Source organism: Kogia breviceps, chromosome 1 (assembly GCF_026419965.1).
Source record: "Kogia breviceps isolate mKogBre1 chromosome 1, mKogBre1 haplotype 1, whole genome shotgun sequence".
NCBI lineage: Eukaryota > Metazoa > Chordata > Mammalia > Artiodactyla > Physeteridae > Kogia > Kogia breviceps.
The window spans coordinates 23,966,826-23,982,741 of record NC_081310.1 but is presented as its reverse complement, the minus strand read 5'-3'; the positions used below and the strand labels follow the sequence as shown (position 1 = coordinate 23,982,741).

Sequence of the window (15,916 nt, the reverse complement as noted above, 5' to 3'; positions counted from 1 at the left end):
GAGCTACTAGGCAATAGCATTGCCACTTCATCACTCGCACTTTGCAGAAAAATCTGACTTTGAGGAAGTGCAAGGACAGTCAATGTTTACTTAAGGAGCTAGTAACACTCTAATATCATCAAAGAACCCAACAGTAAAAAATGGGTATAGATGAGAATCTTTTTATTTTCTACCTCTCTCTTTTTCCTTCACTTCAAACTTGGCAAATATTTATAACCAAACACAGCCAAGTAGGTACCAATTTGTTGGTGAGATGAACTTAGCAGAAAGTTTGGAAGGGTGACTATTTTGTTGACTCATCTGCAAGACGAATTACTCAAGGAAATATTACAATATTACTTGGAAGAAAAAAGAAGAAACAAATATTAAATTGACAACTTAAGAGACAAATAGGTATCTACTTAACAGAGATCAGACTTAAAACCTATAGTGCCTTACCTCCCTCAATAAAGAGTCAATTCCTCAGCAATTTTAACAACATAAAGATTAATAAAAAGTATCAATATAATTATACTTGGGGAAAGTTTCTGACAGCATAACAAATTTTAAACACAGTATTTTGTAACTTTTTAAAAAAGCTTTTGTTTTTCTGTCAGCTGAGAACTACTACTATTAAACTACCTTACACATATGGTTATGTAGAAAAGTACTTCTGAAGGAATTCATACTATACAAATACGTAGTTTATCTTAATACAGTCATAGTTACTAGCAAATTGAACACCACATGACTGCAATGCCTTTTTTTCCCCCGGCCGAGCCACACTGCTTGCAGGACCTTAGTTCCCGGACCAGGGACTAAATCCGGGCCACGGCAGGGAAAGCACAAAGTCCTAATAACTGGACCACCAGGAAATTGCCTGAAATGCCTTTTAAATACACTGAATCAACCTAAATTCATGTGCTAGGTCACTCCTTTATTATACCAAGTTATGATTTAATGCAATGGAAAATTACAAAGTCATTCAATCATTATCCTATCTTTTCCTATTTATGCTAATTTTTAAATATTAGTAATTGAGAACAAGTTACATTCACAAAGAAATTACCAATAATCACATAATCGAAGAGAAAAAGTTGTACTTACTCTCTTTTCATGCTTTTCATATTCCAAAGTGCTAGATACCCATCAGAAAAACCAACAGCAAGCTGATTTGTCCGGTTTATATAACTAAGGGTTGAAACAGCTGTTCCTGATGGGCTTACTAATTGAAAACACAAATGGCGTCCCTCTCGCATCACATTTTCTCTGATGTGTGGTACTTCAGCTGGGATACCAGTTATAACTTCGAGGTCTAAAAAATAAATAAGGCAAGTAAGATTAACAAACTATAAACAGCATAAAAGCAAGCATGTCACCCATTATTCAAGCAGCAACTGAAAACTACTGGGGTCAATTAAAATAAGATTAGTGGTAACAAAGTATACTGAACTATAAAATAACCACCTTTATTTTAAATGCTATAATTTTCAAAGTACATTTAATTGTATAATTTCTCAAAAATCTCATAGTACACATCAAATATTATCTAAAGTAGACTATTTTAAAAGAATTAAACAATTTCCTTAACAATCATAAATAAAGCTGATGGTTTCTTTATTCAAATTTAGAACTAACAACCTAACTATTCCCCTTGGAGAATGGCTGGTTCCAAGTCAGAAGCAGAAAATATATAAGATGAGCCTGGCACATCCTGTGCTAGAAATCTAGGAAGCTATCAAAATCTGACGGGATGTGTCAGACTACATGAAGGTGCCTTCATTAGCAAAAACAGAACATTTTTGAGCATGAGAAGACAATAATGAAAGTGAATAAAACACATTAAGTACAATATATAAAACCCCATGAGTTCCTGCCCTCCTTACTTACAAGAGACCTTACTGAATTGAAACACTGAAAGTAGCTGCGTACCAGCTTCTTACTCTGAAAATTAGTACTTAAAGAAATAGTAATATAAGCATTTATTCTCCCTTTTCTGTACAAACTGTAGTTCAAGGTGAACAAACAGCCCTAGTTAATCAGAAAATTATTTAGATTAACAGAACTTTAAAATCATCTTTTTTGCAGCTCTAATGACACAAGAGACCTAGGCAACAATCTCAATGGATGAAACAAAGTATGTTTTTCCTTTTTTAAAAAGAAAAAAATTATTTATTTTATTTATTTATTTTTGGCTGCGTTGGCTCTTTGTTGCTGTGCGCAGGCTTTCTCTAGTTGTGGCGAGTGGGGGCTATTCTTCATTGCGGTGCACGGGCTTCTCACTGCGGTGGCTTCTCTTGCTGCAGAGCACGGGTTCTAGGCACACGGGCTTCAGTAGTTGTGGCATGCAGGCTCAGTAGTTGTGGATCACAGGCCTAGAGCACAGGCTCAGTAGTTGTGGCCCATGGGCTTAGTTACTCTGTGGCATGTGGGATCTTCCCGGACCAGGGCTCAAACCCATGCCCCTGTACTGGTAGGCGGATTCTTAACCACTGCGCCACCAGAGAAGACCCAAAGTATGGTTTTTCAACCTTGGCTCCATTGACATCTTGGGTCAGATAATTCTTTGCTGTGGGGGCTGTCTTGTGCTTTATAGGATGTTCACAGCATCCTTGGCTTCTAACTACCAGACGCCAAGTAGCATCATCTCCCTCCAGTATTAATGGCCAAAAATGTCTCCAGATATGACCAAAAATCTAGAGGGCAAAAAATCACCCCCAGTTGAGAACCACTGGTACAAAGGCTGATGGATCATGCTGTCGTCATATGAACCCACTGATCACTGAATATGAAACAAGACACCATGTGCCTCCTGCTGTGATACATTATGAAATACCCAGCACTTCTGAAGTATACTTGTCAAGTGTTAAATCAATCTAATCAGAGCTAACTTATAATTGCAGAAAATACAAAATGTAAATGACATCACATGAAGACACACGGATAATTCCAAAATGTGGGGCATTTTACCAGATAACTAACATCTTCAGCATGTCAGTGGCACTAAAAATAAATAAATGAATAAGGAGAGGATAGAGGGAAGACTGCTCTAAATTCAAATAGACATGAGACGCAAACTGTCAAATGTAAGTCCATATTTAATGTCGTTAACAGTGGTAAACGGCATCATGATTATGTAGTAAAATAACCGTTATTTGCTTTAGATTAGTACAGAGTGAAAGAGAGAGAAGGGTGACTTCTCTGGTGGTCCAATGGTTAAGACTCCGTGCTCCCAATGCAGGGGGCAAGGGTTTGATCCCTGGTCTGGGAACTAAGATCCTGCATTCCACACGGTGCAGCCAAAAATAAAAATTAAAAAAAAAGAGAGAGAGAGAAGAGGGGAAAAGGGAAAAGAGAACAGATGCACATATGGGTAAATTTCGAAAACTAACTTGAATTTAGGTAACAGGTTTGTGGGAATTTTTATACTGGTCTATCTACTTGAAGATGTTTGAAATGTTTAAATAAAAAAAAATTCAGGCCCATTCATTGATATAACTGTTGTGCAAGAGCAGATTCCCTCAATGCTATTATGAAGGGGGAAAAAATCCTATCACATTGTACCTGAATGATTACCCTCCTAATCCATTCTGCTTCTGATTCCCCCCCCCAGAAAACAGCAAGTGATTATTACATTTTGCCAAAATAACTAGTTAATAAATGGAATACTGTAAACTTATTCAAGAGAATAAAGTAGACTCTATATGCACTGATATGGAAAGATGATATAGAAATACTGTTAAGTTTGAAAAAGTTGCAGAATAGTATTTACAGTATGTTTATCATGTTAGAACTTCATTTTCTACGTTGTGTGCGTTTCAGTGAAGTCTAAATAGCTGTAATTATAAATTACTTCTGTAAACAAAAAATTAATTTTGCATTGAACCCCAAAACTCAACTTTTTTTTTTTTGCGGTATGCAGGCCTCTCACTGTTGTGGCCTCTCCCGTTGCGGAGCACAGGCTCTGGACACACAGGCTCAGCGGCCATGGTCCACGAGCCCAGCCGCTCCGTGGCATGTGGGATCTTCCTGGACCAGGGCACGAACCCATGTCCCCTGCATTGGCATGTGGACTCTCAACCACTGTGCCACCAGGGAAGCCCTCAACTTTTTGTATGCTATAAAATTCAAAGGCTTCCTAATTCTCATATTTGAGAAACAGATTCTCATCTTTGATTACAATCCAGAGAGTTTCACTATAAAATTACCCTTGTGTTGAATTAACTACTAACTATTGACTCCTGAAATAAAGCATGTTTCAACTCTACTATTTTGATCTGAAGAGTTTTAATTATGAATACAGGTATTTTAATTAGCCTTAGACCTATAGTGATATCATCTACAAAACACTCTGGAACAAAACTCCATCAAGACTAATTCCTTCATCAATTTTCTACAAAGAGCAGTTAAATCATTTCTAATATTCTACAAATTCATTTTTAGTTACTGTTATTTATACTAATCAATTCTTTTCATTTAAACTTTACCCGGGATTTTATTAAGATCAATAATATCTTAATACATATCAAATTTCCAGGTATAGTTTCCATCACTATGAGATTTTTTTTTTCCTTAAGTGCATATGTGGCCATTATTTCTACCAAATCAAACTTTTTCACGTCATATCTTGCAGATTTAAATTTTGATCAGATAATCTGGTTCTTCAGTTAATTTCTGGTCAAACATAATTTTTACAACTTGCAGTTTTAATCGGTTTTATTACATACCAACAGTTCTTATTAGTTATACTCATTATAAATTGGGACAAAATACTGATTATTTGTATCTATTTCTTAGCTGATCCATAAATAAACAGATCTGCACTAATATTACAGGACTATTTTTTTAAGATTAGTTAGTTAGTTAGTTAGTTATTATATTATTTATCTTTGGCTGTGTCGGGTCTTAGTTGCGGCATGCGGATCTTCATTGAGGCACACAGGCTTCCCTCTAGTTGTGGCGTGCAGGTTTTCTCTTCTCTAGTGCCACACAGGCTCCAGAGCACGCAGGCTCTCTAGTTGAGGCACCTGAGCTCAGTTGTTACAGGGTATGGGCTTAGTTGACCCACAGCACGTGGGATCTTAGTTTCCTGACCAGGGATCAAACCCGAGTCCCATGCATTGTAAGATGGATTCTCTACCACTGAACCACCAGAATTCCCAACAGGACTATTTTAAAAATCAAGAGGGTCCTCAAGGAATAGTCCTTTCCTGAAACTTTATTGGTAATACACACATTTTTAGAAGTTTTTAGGTTAGCTTTCCTCCCTACATAAACCAATCAAGTAAGAGTCTCATAAATAACAAAAAAACCACTTGAGTAGATTTATAAACATATGCATTAGTATTAAAGGGGGAAAATTATCTCTCTTCACTTAAGTAGCTTTAGTTCTATTTTAGGATGTTATATTGTGAGGGAAGACTTTTAAATTACTGTTATTTATTGCTTTATTTCTATCTTGGATTTACTGTAGGAACATAACAGTATGCCAAAAACACTGTTAGATCCTACATAGTTGGATAATTTTATACTGTCTGATAAGGATCAAGATTTTATACCTTTCAGCCCTTCTTCTGGCATTTACTTAATAACTTGAATCTGGAAACATATCCCTATCTCTTTCAAGACCTACTTTAGTCTATAAACACTTCATCAATAAAACAGAATAACTAATGCAAAAAATCTCCATAGTGCCCAAAACAATAAAATAGGAGCAAACAATTTTTTTAAAAAATATACATAAAGAAGTTTCTATACAACATTTTTTGACTATTAAAAAAAAAAAAATCAATCCACTGCATCAGAATACTCAGGTGCTTAATTTCTGGTTTCAAGCAAAGAATGACTAATTAATTACCTGATGCCTCTACTTCATTCTGATTGCATGACAAGTCATCCAAACACAGGTCAATAAGAAGGATCTGTCCAACATCAGTTACCACAGCTGCCACACCAAAAAGCCATCGCAGACTTGGGTGTAAATGCTGAGTACTTGCACTGGCTCCTCCATGATTAATTATAGGTTCAATAGCTGTTACCTATAAAGCAGAATATATCATTTGCTTTTCTTATACAAAGTGAGAAAACACAACAAATTTTGAGGTTAAAGCAGCTTATTAGTTATACAGATGTTAACATTTTCCAATACAGAATCACAAATCTGCATGTGATACTTGCAAATCTGAATAACATAATGAAAAGTTCAGATATAACAAGAAATACATGATGCAGCTGGAATAAAAACTGATGTTTATCAAGACTTTACTATATTCCAGGCATTATGCTAATCAATTCACAATAACCCTTTGATATCAGACTATATATAATTATCCCTGTTTAAAGATGAAACACCCTGAGGCTTAGAATAGATGAGCTATTCAAGTCACACAGTCATTAAGTATGAAACTGAAACCTAGATTTTTCTCACTTTAAAACTCTTAACCAGCTACTGTATAAGTATATAGCCTCTTCTCTAAGGAAGACTAAAAATAAATCATTACAGAAAAATTTACTGGTTACACTTTTTTAAAAAGGTCCTTTTTATGCCCTAAAGCCTAAAGAGGTCTAACCTTTAAAAGGGCTACATTATAATGGACTTCACACAAAGCTTTGGCAGTAACTGGATCACTGACATTTAACAAGGACTGAAATTACTTAAAGAAAATCATACTGTAGCTACGTTATGGAGCTGTATTTTTCCTCTTCATCTCATGAGTCAAATTTTAAATGTCTGTACCTAATAGTCTGTATTTTAGTTTACACTTAGCTTTCCTTCTGTTTCTTATTAATTCACAAAAATTAATTAGGTATGATATTTGATAATTAAGTAATTGGTGATTTCTACTATAATACTGATGAGTATCCTAGAAAGAAAAGAGGAAATTTGCTATCGATGGTTTATGTGTTAATGTAAGGTTAAAGTTTGTTTCAGGCTGTAATTTATTATTACAGACAATACCCTGGCTTTCTCAATATTTCATTAGTACACAAAACATTCCTTAGTGTTTCTAATTCTGAAAGCTGTAATTTCACGGATTGTCTTTCTTTTCTAAATTATGTAATAATGTCTATAAATACTAAAGCATGTACTCTTTAATTCCTTCAGTGAAGGGTAAGGGATCTGTTTGCATTCCTCATATAAATATTATACATGAAGTTAATTAATTTTAAAGTGAGGCAGTTAAAAGCAAATTTAAGAGAGGATACTGTGCCCTAGTCAAAAAGGAGCTAGTTGACTGAACTCCTTTTGAAGGTATCTATCACTCCTCTCCCAATCTTCTCCTTCCCCTATATTCCATGTGATATCAACCATTCATCCAATTAAGCAACCAATAACTTATCTAACTCTTATTCCTTCTCAATTACTCTTATCCAAATGATCAACAAGTCGTGTCCATGTTACCTCTGGAATCAACTTGGAATCTGTCCCATCTTCTCCATTTCTTATGTCACTTCCTCGGTTCAGTCCATCATCCTCATTTACCTGAACTACCCCAACCAAATAGCTTTTTACCCTACAATTCCACTTTAATTTTAAAATGATTTCACCACAGACTTTAGGAGGAGGCCACTAACTGCAAATAAGGCCATTCACAGTCTCAATCCTCACCATTTCTGGCACCCACTTCCTCTTTCCCTTCTCTCCCGTCATTCTAAGTAAGACTAGTTTTCCAAATGTTCCATACACTGTGACTTTTAACATGTTGGTCTCTTTGCCTAAAATGTCCAACCTTTTTGAACAGAAATCATCCAGGTGTTCTCCACATTCCAAGTGCTAAAATTATCAAAGCACTTATTATATTTATGCTATCATCCTATATAATCTGTCTTCTCCCACTAGACTACAAGCCTTTTTGGACAGCATGGACCAAGTTCAATTCATCTACTTACCCTCAAAATCTAGCACATAGCTTGATTTACAGTAAGCACTCAATAAATTGCCGAATAATTCTGTCTTTAATGTCATCATCACTGGCAAGTACATATAAGATACCAGGCTATAAATTACTTCAGACCCCACATTAGCCCACTGGGTTGGTTTCCTCACTATAAAAACATTATTTTGTCATTGAGCTCCCTTTTAACTTTAAAAATTCTATTCTATGACGATATACATTACATACATATATATGCATACATACCTACATATACTTTTGTGTGTAAAGTGCATACTTCTTTCCCACTGGTAGAAAAAGAATTCTACTCTTCCATGACTTTTGTCTTTGTGTGTATTTGTAAGTGTATACATTTTCTCACCATGTAAAAAGAGCAGTAATAAATCTGCTGAAGAAACAACCTGAATTCAAAGAACTTCTATAATTACTACTGGATAAGATGTCTGGCATATCAAGGCATACATATGTTAGAATTAATAAATGGTGAATAGAAATGAACTCACTATTTAAATATATTATTCACACCTTAAATGGTAATAAAGACATATTTTACATATTGCTGCAAGGCTACAGTCTCAAATTAATAGAGAAAAAAACAGAGGCAAGGAAAAAAATGCCATAGGAATGAATATAATATCTTTATAAACTTTTGGTGTCCTCATAAAACACAACTGGATGTAAGAACAAAACTCAGATGATACTTTTCATATAAAAGATTAGAACACGACATGTCATCACTATTTTTTTTTTTTTTTTTTTTTTTTTTTTGCGGTATGTGGGCCTCTCACTGTTGTGGCCTCTCCCGTTGCGGAGCACAGGCTCCGGACGCGCAGGCTCAGAGGCCACGGCTCACGGGCCCAGCCGCTCCGCAGCACGTGGGATCCTCCCGGACCGGGGCACGAACCCGCGTCCCCTGCATCGGCAGGCGGACTCTCAACCACTGCGCCACCAGGGAAGCCCCTGTCATCACTATTTTTACTCTGTAATTTTCTAACCAAGAATAAGGAAGTTATATTTTAATTTTTTAAAAATTTCATTGATCTATGTTGTGTTAATTTCTTCTGTACAGCAAAGTGACTCAGTTATACATATACATAGATATATATTCTTTATATATATATATATACATATTTGCTTTTCTATTATGGTTTGTCACAGGATATTGAATACAGTTCCCTGTGCTATACGGCAGAACCCTGTCGTTTATCCATCCTGTACATAATAGCTTGCCTCTGCGAATATCAAGCTCCCATCCCTTCCCTCCCCTACCCACCCCCACCCCACCTGCGGCAACCACAGTCTGTTCTATCTCTGAGTCTGTTTTTGTTTCACAGATATGTTGATTTGTATCATATTTTAGACTCCACATGTAAGTGATATCATATGTGGAGTCTAAAATATGATACACTAAAATATTTTAGAGTCTAAATATTAGACTTTCTAATATTTCTGACTTATTTTGCTTAGTATGACAAGTTCTAGGTCCATCCGTGTTACTGCAAATGGCATTATTTCATTCTTTTTGATGGCTGAGTAATATTCCTGTGTGTGTGTGTGTGTGTGTGTGTGTATACACACACACCACATCTTCTTTATCCAAGGAAGGTTTTATTTTAAATGTCATGTTGCTTTGATAATGTATTTTTAACCTCTTTATTTTAAACTTTTTAATGAAAAACAACAAACTTTCTTAAAAGTAATCTAATTACAAATGTATATAGCTCAATGAATTTTCACAAAGCGAACACACCCATGTAACAAGCAGGGGTTTATGTCCACATATCTTAAGCAGTACCTACCCTTCCAGGAAGAACGACTGCTTTAACCACTCTTGATAAACCAAGGTCATAAAGACAGAGAACACTCCCTTCTGCTTCTTCCAATCCAATTAAAAATCCAGTTCTCTTCTGCCAAGAGAATTCTTTCACAGCTAGGACTATAGGAGACTGTTCATTCACTCCACTGAATCTATATGCAGACAATCGCTCTCCTGTTAGAGAGTTTACTACCTCAAGTTGCGGACCACAAGCCAAGCAAGCAAGTCCATTTTTCCCTAGAAGAAAAAAAAACAAAAATGTTGCTTATTTTAATATTGTATATATACAACAAAACTAAATAGCAGTTAGCTCTTTTACATATATAATATACAGCTCATTATCTCCAAGCTGAAATCTAAGCATTTACAGAACAGAGTGGTCCTCTAATTAGTAAAATAAATTGATCAACTACCAATGCAATAATAATAAAGTAACCATTCAGTAAAGGTACCATGTTATATGCTTAAATACATTATCTCACTTACTCCTTGTTATACACCTCAATACAGAAATAAGGCAACTAAACTTTCATACAACTGTATGAATGAATGACTTGCCCAGAACCCACATGGCTATGAATACCAGAGCCAGAAGTAGATCGCAAGTCTGTTTAACTCCCAACCTCATATTTTTACTACATTATACCTTAAGAGTTAAACTAGGTGTTATGGGAGTTATAAAAGTATAACTCATGATTCTGTCACTGAAGAGTTCAAAATCTGAGAAGACAGGACATAACCAGTATAATAATAGGAAATATCAGAAGCCCTTCTTGGCCCCTGACTAGTCACGTCTGGATTTTATTCTTTATGCAATCTAAAGTAACTGGAGGGTTTTAAGCAGGACAGTGACAATCTGATTTACATTTTTAAATGTTAGTCCAGATGCTAAGCAGAAAATGGACAATAAGGTGGGACCAGAGCAGAAGTAGGGAGATGGTACCCTATGCTTGGTTGGTGGCCAGGAACAGAGAAAAGTGGATTGACTGGAGAGTCATCTCAGAGGCAGAACTAAAAGGATTTACTTGCTGATGAATAATATATAGGGAAGTGAGTAATAAAGAAAAATCAAGAACTAGACCCTGAATTTTCCCTTGAACAGCTAGATGAATGGTGTTAATTTCTACTACTAAATTTGTGATGTCTACGATGCATCCAAATAGATAGCTGTATATACTAGATTATAGCTGAGAGAGGCTAAAGAATTTTTTTAAAAAATAGCATGGCACAGTGGGGACCAAGAACGCATGGGTTCAAAGCTCATTTTTGCCACTTGCTTTCTATGTAACTGGGACCAAGTTACTTAACCTATTTGATTCTCAGTCACATAGAATAGTGCCTAATTAGAGAAACCTAGTAGTTACCTCAATAAAAAGTTGTTACAGTACCTAGTATGTAAGAGTAGTACTGTTATTACCTTCAATATTTAAGAGAATAGCACTACAAATACCTAAATTACTGATCTATATGTTTTGTTGTCTTCCTGCTAGGCAGGATGGCTATAAAATTCATTTTCAGAAAAGTCTTCTGCAATATATTTTACTAGACTGAAATCCATAATTTAATGGCTTCTCTGGTCTAATTCTCTGCTGTATTATATAATGTAAAACATCATTATTATTAAGACCTTGTTCAGATTAATAGAATTAAGAAATAAGACTTTCAGAACATATTGTATCACCTAGGGCACTACAATCAGGTTTTTCTACTCATAAGACTGTTCAGGTTCTAATCTAAATTCATCACCAATAAAACTTACTAATTATAAAAGAAAACCAGCCATGTATCATTTCTACTTTCCAAATGCAAATACTCAATACTAAGAGATATAAAATATATGGTATTGCAAAAAGGAAAAATGAACTATAATACCCCAGGAGATTCAATGAAAATGTGCTCAAGTAGGTAGAAATTAATACATATGTAGTTGTAGATGTAATATACTTATATAAGACCACTCTAAGCAGGTTCTGCTTTTTTTTCTTCCACATTAAAGGAACTGCAATATATGCTTAATATTATTTATCTTAATATATGCTTATTATTCATCTTATTAAATTTAGCAATAATGTTCCTAAATTTTCAGCAACATTATTTTACCTGCAGCAAACTTTCCATGAAGCACAGATTCTAATGTTATTTCATCTTCTCCAAGGGCTTGGATAGTCACTTCTGGGAATTGTGCTGTTACAGTCACTTGTGCTGTTAGGTCTCGCATACTTCCACTGCAAATATTTTTTAAAGAAAGATTATTATGATATATTTGTACTATAAGACACTAGATTATCTCTAGTCAAGGAGAAAGGGAAAACAGAAAAGAAAAATAAAAAGCTACCATACAAAAGTAAATAAACTGAAACTAAAATCTGATTATGAACTACACATTATGTGCTTTGGGTCTGAGACATTCTCTCCTAAGAAAGTATTTCCCAACCAGCCTTAGGAGGGTAAAGATTCATTAAGCCAGATGTCCTGAGGACATACATGAGTGCCAGTCTTCTTCGAAGACTGGGTTCAATGCAATTAATCTTATTGCTTCATTTACTCTCAAAGAACATTTCACACACAAAACAGGAAAAATTGCTAAAGTTACCACTACAGTAAAAGAGGAGAAAGTCCATGAAAAATGTCCAAACCCACAGTAACCTCAGGAATTGAGTTTGGCACATGTCTTTAACCGCACAGAAAAAAATCTAAAATTATCTTTCATTTACAATGTATAGAACAGTAGATTTCCTAAATGACTCTTCCATTGTAAACAACGAAAAATGATGGCTGATATATAAAAGTATCTTTTTGAAAGATTACACAGTTGGCAAAGCCAAAAATGGAAACAGTAGGAATTTTGGAAGATATATAAGCTGGCTTGGGTCTTGAGGGTTAGCTACTAAATCCAGTTCTGGTGACCCTGATCTTGTTTTGAGCATCCTGAGGTCCAAAGAGGCTGAAGAAAAAGCTTAGGGCTAACCGCCCCCCCATCCCCATTAAACTTCATAGGGCTATATCATCAGCATAAAGGTGAGTGAGACAAACACCCTCTAGAGTGCAGGACTGCGAGCAATAAAGCTGTTCATTTTGACCATGGCTGAAAGTTTCTACACAGAAAAAAAAAATTTCCCTTCATACAAATTAGTGGCCAGAATTCAAGCTATGGTACCAGAAAATACTCAGGTGAAGAATATTATAAAGTAGTCTCAGGTTGGTAATGCTCCAAGCAACCCACGGAAACCACCAAATATTTGAACTCTTTGGAATCTCAAAGAGTTCTCAAAGATGGAGTTCCAAAGAAAATGAGCTTACAATCAAAATAACAAAACTTTAACAAGGATATCAGGATCAACAGCCAGCTGAATCAGGCTATCAGAGACTTCATTCAGATACTGAAAAGATCAGAGAACAGAAAATAAGTATGTTTAATAGGTTTAAAGAAATCAAAGATTTAGTTTGCTAATGAGGAATAAACTTTAAAAATTATAATGAAAATTGGTCAAGTAGATTTGGGGGGAAAAAAAAATTCCGGAATGAAAAATGAAGTAAAATTTAGAACTCAATGGGGAAAAAACCTCAATGAAGCAATGAGAATGTAGCAGCTACAGTGCAACAATATGAACAAACATCAGAGTATATTATTAAACAAAAGTGGAGAAAATACATGCAGAATTACATATATATAAAGTCTAAAAGACTACAAAACTAAAAAAAAATATATTGCCTAAGAATACACGCACATGTAGCAATAGTATGAATAACACAAAGGAAAACATGAAGTCCACAATAGTAGTTACCTATGAGAGGAGAGAAAGGGGAATGGAATGGAGAAGAATACACAAGGGACTCCAAGTAATGGTAATTTTCTTTTTCTAAAACTTGGTAGCAAGTACATAAGGTATTCTTTGCATCATGGTTCTTCAAAACTTACAAATATTCTTTTGTACCCACTTAAGTCAATAAAAACAAACTCAAAAGATCAGAAAAGCAGTGGAGAGAGAAAATGTAGCACAGAGAGACAAAGAGATGAGTAGTTGAAAGATACAGACAATACAGGGAGAAAATCTAACATACATTTATTCAGAATCCCCCCAAAATATAACATGAATAGCAAGGAAGAGGCAATATTCTAAAAGATATTTCCCAGATTTGTAGAGACAAACTAATTCTCTGAAATGAGGAAGACCAGTGAATCCTAGGTCAAATAAAAAGAAATGACTTTTCAACAACAGTGGAAGTCAGAAGTCTGGAATATCTTCAAAATTCTAAGCAAAAATAGTTGGCAACATATAGTTTATATATCACTGAAATTATCCCCCAAAACAAATATGAAAACACATTTTTGGACAAAAACTGAGTTTAGTACAAACAGATCCTCCCTTAAAGGGAATTCTAAAAGAAGGCTTCAGGTAGAATAATGATCAGACACAACTTCTGAGACACAAAAAGAATGGTGTGTCAAAGTACTGGTAAATAAATGGAAAAATCTAAAATATGGACAACATAACAGCAACAATAATAATGGTCAAGTACTGGATTTAAATAAAGCATCTGTAATCCTCTTGTCTTGAGAATGAAGAGACATTTGACTTATTTTAGACTCTTACATATCCAAGTTGAAAATATATATAGGAAGAGGCATACACAAGAACATATTAGTAGAGTTTCCTTAATAGCAAAATACTAAAAATAACCAAACAAAATAAAGAGAAATTTGCTTTATCAGATTATAAAAACATACTATTATTCAATACATTATAATAATTAAAACTGCAATAATATGCTAGTAATGGACAAATAGATCAATGAAACAGATAATTTAGACACAGAACCACAAAAATTTAGATGATATAAGCATATTTGCGTATTTCAAATCAGAGCAAAAGTATGGACTATTCAATTAATGTTACCAGTACAATTTGTTCCAGCAAAGAAGTTACACATTGGTAGAGCAAAGTTATACACATTACCCACACACATACTACACACTCCTCCCCTAATATCTAGAAAATGAATAAAAGTATATGTGTGTGTGTACATCATGAAACAATACAGAAGAAAGAAGGTGAGTTCAAAAAAATCCATAGAATTCTAATATCCTTCAGTTTGGAAAGAAGTAAACTAAAAGGGTGAATAGATAACCCTAGGAAAATTCCAGGTCTAGAAGCCTCTCATTACATACTACATACCATTGAACCTCATCAGAGGGCCACCTTCCAGGGCACTGTGCTGCTTTACCGGGAGAAAGGCATTAACATCCAAAGGAGTCTCCCTGGCAGGAGAGTGATACCAAGTACAAGTCATTTTACTAGGTACATGGTATCCCAGCAGGGACAACATGCAACTGTAACACTCAGCCCAAGCCATTCTCAGAAAATAAAATCAATACTATCAAACTGAAACCTATGGCAAAACAATAGTTAACAGCTACTCTCAACAGATCTTTCTTAAAAAAAACAAAAAGAAACCCGAACACCACTTTTATAAAGAAATGACTGATGTGTTAAAAGAATTATCCTAAGCTTCATAATTCCTATCCTTTAATTTTAGTTTTTTCTTATAAAATTAATTTTCTAAAAAATAACATTTATAGTCTATTGCATTTCATAAAACTAGTCTCTGTATGAAATCTTCTACCCATATATCTGACTACAGAGATGTCTGAAATACAAAACATTAGTACTATTTACTTTTGTGTGACCCAAATTTGGGGTGATTTGTTCCTTTATACTTTTTTGGTATGGCCTGGATTTTTTTTTTTTTTTTTTCTTCTATATGCGGGCCTCTCACTGTTGTGGCCTCTCCCTTTGCGGAGCGCAGGCTCCAGACGTGCAGGCTCAGCGGCCATGGCTCACAGGCCCAGCCGCTCCGCGGCATGCGGGATCTTCCCAGACCAGGGCACGAACCCGTGTCCCCTGCATCGGCAGGCGGACTCTCAACCACTGCGCCACCAGGGAAGCCCAGCTTGGATTTTTTTTTAATGTTTTTCATTTTTATAAAATCAATTAACTAAGAACTTTTTAAAAACAAAAAACTTTGAAAATACAGGAGATATTTATATAATCTAAGATGGGAAGAAGGTGCAAATCAACCTAATATTCACTAACAATCAAGAAAATACCATGTTAAATCATGATACCATTTTTGCCAATCACTGTTAAAGGTATAGGGAAAACACACATGTGCTTATACACTCTTGCAGAAACATAAACCCCAAAAGCCTTTTTGGAAGATAATT

The 15,916-nt window shown here is 35.1% G+C and overlaps 1 protein-coding gene across 7 annotated transcripts in view; it reads right to left on the bottom strand.

The window, feature by feature from the left end:
- Positions 1–15,916, bottom strand: part of AHCTF1 (AT-hook containing transcription factor 1) — an 85,600-nt gene that overhangs the window by 59,677 nt on the left and 10,007 nt on the right. For all 7 annotated transcript variants that reach the window (XM_067028932.1, XM_067028950.1, XM_067028962.1 and 4 more), the window contains exons 2-5: positions 11,791–11,915; positions 9,674–9,927; positions 5,837–6,017; positions 1,087–1,294 (exon numbers count right to left, since the gene is read on the bottom strand). In XM_067028932.1, the coding sequence (XP_066885033.1) occupies positions 1,087–1,294; positions 5,837–6,017; positions 9,674–9,927; positions 11,791–11,908 (761 nt within the window). In that variant the 5' untranslated portion in view covers positions 11,909–11,915. The remainder of the gene's footprint in view (positions 1–1,086; positions 1,295–5,836; positions 6,018–9,673; positions 9,928–11,790; positions 11,916–15,916) is intronic.